Consider the following 8,445-nt stretch of genomic DNA (forward strand, 5'->3'; position numbering starts at 1 on the left):
ATCTATCAAATAAAAAGTTTTGGATTAATTACAGTTTACCCCCCTGAGGTTTGGGGGTGTCATCATTTCACCCCCAAACTCTCAATTTCACTTTTTTACCCCCTGAACTTTCCAATTTCAATCAGTCGTGTTCAATTTCTATTATTCCGTCCAAATTGGACTTTGACTCTGACTTTTGAGGGGTAAAATGGTCATTTCAAGACAAAAAAGTAAAAAAAAAAAGTAATTTTTTTTTTTTTCGTTTTTTTTTTTATTTTAATTTTTTTTATGTTTCTTCGTTTTTTTTTTTTATATTTTATTTTGTCTTCAACCTATACACCACAAGTTATAATAGGTTTATAAAAATAAAAAAATACTCTAGGTGGTTAAAAGCCGCTCGCTGGTCTACGATATGTGTTATATATCTCCGATAAAGTGAAGAATTTTAGGATATATCCCCAATAAAGTGAAGAAATATCTGTAAAAAATAATTTTACACTTTATCTGTAAATAAATATCTGTAAAAAATGATTTTACACACTCGCTGGTCTACGATATTTGTGATATATCTCTGATAAAGTGAAGAATTTTAGGATATATCCCCAATAAAGTGAAGAAATATCTATAAAAAATAATTTTACACTTTATCTGTAAATAAATATCTGTAAAAAATGATTTTAAACAGATATTTCTTCACTTTATTGGGGATATACAGATATTTACAGATAAAGTGTAAAATCATTTTTTACAGATATTTCTTCACTTTATTGGGGATATATCCTAAAATTCTTCACTTTATTGGAGATATATCACAAATATCGTAGACCAAAAATGATTTTACACAGATATTTCTTTACTTTATTTGGGATATACAGATATTTATTTACAGATAAAGTGTAAAATTATTTTTTACAGATATTTATTCACTTTATTGGGGATATATCCTAAAATTTTTCACTTTATCGGAGATATATAACAAATATCGTAGACCAGCGAGCGGCTTTTAGCCACCTAGAGTATTTTTTTATTTTTATAAACCTATTATAACTTGTGGTGTATAGGTTGAAGACAAAATAAAATATAAAAAAAAAAAACGAAGAAACATAAAAAAAAAATAATAATAATAATAACGAAAAAACAGAAGAAAAAAAAACGAATTTTTTTTCATTTTTTTGTCTTGAAATGACCATTTTACCCCTCAAAAGTCAGAGTCAAAGTCCAATTTGGACGGAATAGTAGAAATTAGACACGACTGATTGAAATTGGAAAGTTCGGGGGTAAAAAAGTGAAATTGAGAGTTTGGGGGGTGAAATGATGACACCCCCAAACCTCAGGGGGGTAAACTGAAATTAATCCAAAAGTTTTTCATCAAATAATCCAACTATAAGTTGAACCCATAACAGAATATTAACGAATTGGACCTATTAGATCAAAATTGAAAGTACAGGGGTGTTTTTGATGAAATTAGAAGTCTAGGGGTTGAATTGATTTTGGACCTAAACCACAGGGTAGTAACCAGTATTTAGCCCAATAAAAAAAGTACATAAAAAGTTGGTTTTGTTCAAGTAAATCTCTATTTTGTGTCTGACCCAAATTCTAAGTTACTTAACCTAGTGGTAATAGGGTTTAATTAGATAATCTCAGAGAATCTTAGAAATATCCATTTAATGTATGATTACCTTTCCTTGTACAATTCAGATTCTATGCATTGTAATGCTCTATATAAAGAGACCCCTATTATCAATAAGAACACATAACAATTCTCTCTCAAATATCAATTCTCTAAAACACGTTATCAGCACAAAACTCTAACCCTGAAACCCTAAATTCGTAGCCTTCAAATCCCAAAAACCCCCGCCGCCCACCTTGATGATCTTAACTCCAGGAGTCCAGAACCGGCCGAAAAAATACCGAACCGGCCTCTGGAAGTAACAGAAGTTCCTCTGCCCGGTTCAAGGCTTTCCCCTCCGCCTCCAACAGCCATACTCTACCACCAACAGCAACTCGACCCCAGATTCTGGGAACCGGAAAAATCTTTCCCGGAATCGGCCTAAAATCGTCCGAACCGCCCACCAGAAGCCGCTACATCTTGAACCGCCGCCTGCAGATTTCATCTGCAGCTTCTCCCTCTGTTCCAATCAGCCCAGCCCAGAAGAACTCGGCCCAGAAGCAGAAGGAAGGAGCTCTTGGCCCAGAAGCCCACCAAGCCCAGAAGCCTCGTCCACGTCAGCGTCCAGTCAGCGTAGCCGCTTCAACAATAGCTCTGCCACGTCAGCGCCACGTCAGCATCCTACTGCCACATCAGCTCCGACCACTTTTCCGGTGACCTTCGGCCATTTTTCGAGCCAAATTTTCCGGTGACCTATTTCGAGGTATTTTTTTTTTCTTTTCTAAAAGTTCCCTTTTTTTTTAGAGTTTTTTAATTCAATTTCTCTTCTTTTTCTCGGAGACTTGCAACCTCCTTTCTTCTACCCCCATTTCTTCTTCATAGGAGAGACCAAAAGCCGAACTGTGGGGGTTCGTGCTCACTTCAAGCTTGGAGCTTGTAGAGTCCTCCAAACTTAGAGTTTGTTGAGAATAAACGATCGACCACAAACATTGTTGTTTCGATCTAATCCAAACCCCTCTTGGAATTGGATTTCTTGGAAGCGACTACGCTCAGAAATCCCTAATTTCTTGGAAGCGACAACGCTCAGAAATTTTATTGTTTTTGTGGTAGCCTTTTTCTCTCTGAAACTAACCCTAATCTTTTATTGTTTTTCAGGATGAGTAACCTGAACAAGTTGAACTTTGTTCCACTGGAGACAACAGGTGCTGGATACCACAGGTGGGTCAGTGATGTGCGCCAATATCTTAATGCTGATGGAATTCTGGAAACCATCCAAGAGCCAAGTCAGAACGTGCTCACTGTTAAGCAAGCTGCCGCTTTTGAAGCGAACCAAGCTAAAGCCATAATTCTCATGACAAGGCACATGAATGACGCGCTCCAAAGTGAATACCTCAAAGAGAAGGACCCTAGAAAACTATGGGTGGAACTCGAGCAGCGATTTGGCAACGTTCGTGACTCCCTGCTTCCTGATTTAGAAGTGAGATGGCATAGCCATCGCTTCTGTGATTTCAAGTCCGTACTTGACTATAACTTGGAAGCCCTTCGTATCAAGTATTTGATGGAGTTCTATGGAAAGAACATCACTGATACGATGTTGATCGAGAAGACTATCTCTACCTTCCCTGTCTCTGCACTGATGATTGATAAGAATTATCGGATTGATGTGAATGCAGGACGTATCACAAGATTTCATGAGCTTATTGGTGCCATGAACGTAGCTGAGAAGAACGACAATATCCTTGTGAAGAACTATAACTCTAGACCTGTGGGAACCAAGTCTATTCCAGAGTCTAACTATAGTCGCACCCCCAAGGGAGGACGCAAGGAGCGAAACCATAAGAGTAGGGATAATTCTGAACGTTCTGGTCCATATACTCGCCCTAAAGAGGAAGGAAACCGCCAAGAAAGACGTGCACGAAACCGTGGAGGTCAACGTGAAGAGAGAGAGAGGCAGAGCCTCCGGCCATGGTGGTGACGCCACCAAGGACAATGGCCGTCCTAATCGCGCCCCAAATGAGCCTTGATCAAGGGAGCCTGACCATTCCGTCCAAAAGAAGACGACGAAGATGTGTTAGAGGTAGAAGTGGCCTATCTAAGTGCAATAGGCGCATTATTATACTTAGCACAATGCACAAGACCAGACATCTCATTCGCTGTGAACTTGTTAACTAGATATAGCTCTGCGCCAACACGACGCCATTAGACTGGTGTTAAAGATATCTTTCGATACCTAAGTGGTACGATTGATATGTGCTTATTCTATCCCTACAGAGAGACGATGGATTCAGACCCATCATATGCCAGGAACACCACACATAGTGGTCTGCGTTCCCTCTCTCCATCCCAAAACGATATAAGTGTTTTGGAAGGTTTTGCTGATGCTGGGTATCTCTCTGATCCGCACAAAGGTCGTTCCCAAACTGGTTACGTATTCACTATGAGAAAGATCGCGATATCTTGGAGGTATACAAAACAAACCCTAGTCGCTACTTCTTCGAACCATGCAGAGATTATTGCTCTTGACGAAGCAGTTCGTGAATGTATATGGCTTCGATCCATAGTTACGCATGCTCGAAGTAATTGTGGTCTAAAGTCTAGCACATATGAGCCAACGAGCATTTATGAGAATAATGCTGCTTGCATTGAACAAATGAAGCAAGACTACATCAAAAGCGACAACACCAAGCACATATTGCCTAAATTCTCCTACAATCAGCAACAACAGAAGCTCCTCAAGATCAAAGTGAACCAGGTTCGATCTGAGGACAATGTGGCTGACTTATTCACTAAGCCATTGCCCAAATCCACGTTCGAGAAACATGTGGCAAGCATTGGCTTGCGGAAGTTATCTGAACTCCCATGATCGTAGTCATCAGGGGGAGACGCAGACATCAGGGAGAGATGTCTACATGTTGATCTCGGAACGTGAAGGGTGTGTTGTACTCTTTTTCTCCTTCGACCGAGGTTATTTTTGTCCCACAGGGTTTTTGACGAGGCAACGAGAGGAGCACCACGTTTGGGCGACACAAGGGGGAGTGTTCAAGTAAATCTCTATTTTGTGTCTGGCCCAAATTCTAGGTTACTTGACCTAGTGGTAATAGGGTTTAATTAGATAATCTCGGAGAATCTTAGAGATATCCATTCAATGTATGATTAACTTTCCTTGTACAATTCAGATTCTATGCATTGTAATGCTCTATATAAAAAGACCTCTATTATCAATAAGAACACACAACAATTCTCTCTCAAATATCGATTCACTAAAATAGGTTTATTTCCCTAAATATTTTGAAGTTTGACTTAATTTATTTCGAAAAAGTGACACAGAAAATATGTCTATATCATTTTAGACTAACGAATTGGGCACCACTCAAATCCATATCTTAAACTTTGATTGGTCTTTAATGCCGATTATAAACTAATGATAAAGTTGGCCATCAAAAAAAAAAAAAAAAAAAAAACGATAACGTTCTCAATAGATTAGTCAAATCAATGGTCTTGATATGATCAACCTCTCCCAAAAGTGGCGCCTTTTCCCGCGCACTATCGGTCCCGCTTAATTTGGGCGGTCCAGCCATCGACGCCTTTGGGCCCACCCACTATGGACGGCGGAATCATTTCTGGCCCACCAAATTTCTAACGCGACGTCGTTTTTCCACAAACCAAAAGACGAAGAAGATGATCGCATAACCGCTTTGCCATCACTATCAATCAAATCTACCTCTCTCTCTCTCTCTCTGAACTGACCCAACCGCCATGGCTCGAAGAACGATACCGATCCTCCGCCACCTCCTAACAAAGCCCCGACCCGGCGTCGCGGCCCAAACCCGATCGGTCACCTACATGCCCCGACCCGGCGACGGAGCTCCGCGCGCCGTGACTCTAATCCCCGGCGACGGAATCGGACCGCTCGTCACGAACGCCGTGGAGCAGGTGATGGAGGCGATGCACGCGCCGGTCTACTTCGAGAAGTACGAGGTCACCGGCGACATGCCGAGGGTGCCGGAGGAGGTGATCGAGTCGATCAGGAAGAACAAGGTGTGCCTGAAAGGCGGGCTGGCGACGCCGATGGGCGGCGGCGTCAGCTCACTGAACATGCAGCTCCGGCGAGAGCTCGATCTCTATGCCTCGCTCGTCAACTGCTTCAATCTGCGTGGCTTGCAGACCAAGCATGACAACGTCGACATTGTGGTGATCAGGGAGAACACCGAGGGCGAGTACTCGGGGCTCGAGCACGAGGTCATTCCTGGAGTCGTTGAAAGCCTTAAGGTATAAACAATGCAATTACGAAATGTTTAATTGCTGATTATCATGGATTCGATTTGTGGTTTCTGCAGTTTAATTATTAATTTATTATACTATTATCAGCACTGTTCGGAAATGGAAAATATTACAGGGAGATTAAAATCTATGCTATTTCCTGCAATTCATTGTTGGGGTTTCACCAACCATGCGGTCCCACATAATGGATGATTCATATCTGGTTAAGGGCTTATTTAATCATTAGTCATGTACTGATTTTAATGGCTGAATGTTGTTCTTTTATATAAAATTCTGAAAAGATATAGCTGTTAAGATTGTTGTTTTGTTCTTCTATTTTATTAAATTCTAAACTGAACTGGTTTGTGACTATGTTTTACATTTATTAGAATTTATAGACCCCATTGGCAAGAATCTTGTTTTTGAATGCTATATCGGCTGTAAATTGAATTAGTCATAGACGTTTCCTAGATGCCACAAACCTTAGGATTATATTACTGGGGTCATTTTCGTTCTCAGTACTCATTGATTTTTCTGTTTTAAATTTACACTGTACTGAAGTGTTTTAGCAATTGCAGCACGGAGCTTGCTCCTTATTACTGCACTATGTAGGACTAATTATCTCTCAGGAGTATTGATGGATTTCTCTCTCTCTATAACATAATTCACATTTCTTGTTTTTTTTTTTTCATATTGCAACTTGAAGGAATTCTCATCTTATCTGCTCCATATTGTGTACTTAGGAAATATGTTTGCCACTTATGCTTACTCTTTTGCTAGGTGATCACAAAGTTCTGTTCAGAGCGTATTGCTAGATATGCTTTTGAGTATGCTTACCTGAACAACAGAAAGAAGGTGACTGCTGTGCACAAAGCAAACATTATGAAGCTTGCAGATGGTCTGTTCTTAGAGTCTTGTCGTGAGGTGGCTACAAATTATCCAGGGATCACTTACAATGAAGTAATTGTTGACAACTGCTGCATGCAAGTTGTTGCAAGGCCCGAGCAATTTGATGTCATGGTATGCCAAGTTCTTTCAGTAAATATGGTCGTTGTTATGCCATGTAGCTTGCCTGACCACAGTTGTGTATATGTTCTTGTGAGAAAAAGGGAACTCATTAGGAAAATATAGGAAATTACTTTACCACAACGGATAATAGTATTCGCCCATAGGGCCTTCTGTTAGCAGAGCACTTCAGCTCTTAGCAGCCAAAGATGCCTCAGAAATGAGGATTCTTGATTATATCAGAAAATAAACATGGGGTTACCATGAATATTTCGTTGGTAAGGGAGATAAATCCAGTTTAGTGCATAATTTTATTTAATTCTTCCAGATAGTACTGAAGCACTGTGAAGTATAGTTTCTCAGGGAAAATTGATGTGTTTTGAGTTGCAGAAAGCAGGGGGTTTGAGGGATATTTCACACATTAGAAAGGGGGAGAAACTTAAGGAACCTGTTGGAGAGGTGTAAAATTAAAAGAAGTGTAGTGAAAGTTTTCTCATTTCGACATATTTTTGTTTTTACCAGCTCTATTATCTCTGTTTTCTCTTCCATTTGTAAGATGAAGAGGGAATTGTGTTTTGTGGCTGAAGTTGTGTGACCTACATTTTGCAGGTGACACCCAATCTTTATGGTAACCTAGTTGCAAATACAGCCGCTGGTATTGCTGGAGGCACTGGTGTCATGCCAGGAGGTATATCTGTTCAAATATTTCACATATTCTCCAATTGAATGAAAAAAATTTCTACTCTTCATTTCATTTATATGTTTCTTTTTACAAAGTAACAATGATGGACCGGTTCTGGTGTTTTACTTGCAGGAAATGTGGGGGCTGATCATGCTATTTTTGAGCAAGGTGCTTCAGCAGGAAATGTGGGGAATCAGAAAATATTGGATCAAAAGACAGCAAACCCAGTAGCCTTGCTTCTCTCCTCTGCCATGATGTTGAGACATTTGCAATTTCCTTCCTTCTCTGATCGATTAGAAAATGCTGTCGAAAGAGTAATCTTAGAGGGCAAGTTCAGGACAAAGGACCTTGGAGGACATAGCACTACCCAAGAGGTTGTTGATGCGGTCATTGCTGCCTTAGATTGACGGAGAAGGTATCCTTCGGTTCATCGTATAGAGTTTTTTTAATTGGCATGGGAGTTTACTTGCCACAGTTTTGAAGCATTATTTCAAGGTTTTCTTTTAACATAATTCTTTGATTGGCCACTAGATGTTTTCAATTTTGTTTAATAATTTTCAAAGATGAACAATGATCCGGTGTTTCTAATGCAAAAAATCCTGATCACGTTTATGCTCAATGCTTGATTTTGTGTTCCATTTTTTTACATATAACTAGCACATGGTACTGTTTTGATTTGGGGTTCAATTCTGAACTTCATTTAGATACTGAATTTAACATCTCAGATATTGGTGGTAAGTTAGAGGAGCTGCAGGGACTAGGCAACAAAGGATCCACAGAGTAACAAACGAGAACTAAAGAGCTTCTTTTGCTACTCATTAGCAAGGACAATAATATAAAGTCATATTCCAAATCTGAAAGGTCGGAAACCATCTGCATAATACTTTATTAGACTACATGTTAAACTTGA

The 8,445-nt window shown here is 39.7% G+C and overlaps 1 protein-coding gene across 4 annotated transcripts; it reads left to right on the forward strand.

The window, feature by feature from the left end:
* The first annotated feature begins 5,266 nt into the window (after positions 1-5,266).
* On the forward strand, positions 5,267-8,386 carry LOC133715626 (isocitrate dehydrogenase [NAD] regulatory subunit 1, mitochondrial-like). Of its 4 annotated transcripts, none has more exons than XM_062142193.1 (5): positions 5,267-5,857; positions 6,629-6,868; positions 7,463-7,541; positions 7,668-7,950; positions 8,261-8,386. In XM_062142193.1, exons 1-4 carry the CDS (start codon positions 5,345-5,347, stop codon positions 7,940-7,942), a joined length of 1,107 nt encoding a protein of 368 aa, XP_061998177.1. In that variant the 5' UTR covers positions 5,267-5,344; the 3' UTR covers positions 7,943-7,950; positions 8,261-8,386. The 4 variants fall into 4 exon arrangements, with proteins under 4 accessions (XP_061998177.1, XP_061998188.1, XP_061998199.1 ...); XM_062142204.1 differs by having other exon boundaries at positions 8,240-8,376; XM_062142215.1 differs by lacking the exon at positions 8,261-8,386 and having other exon boundaries at positions 6,641-6,868; positions 7,668-8,154.
* Positions 8,387-8,445: the final 59 nt, after the last annotated feature.

Source organism: Rosa rugosa, chromosome 1, assembly GCF_958449725.1.
Source record: "Rosa rugosa chromosome 1, drRosRugo1.1, whole genome shotgun sequence".
Taxonomy (NCBI): Eukaryota; Viridiplantae; Streptophyta; class Magnoliopsida; order Rosales; family Rosaceae; genus Rosa; species Rosa rugosa.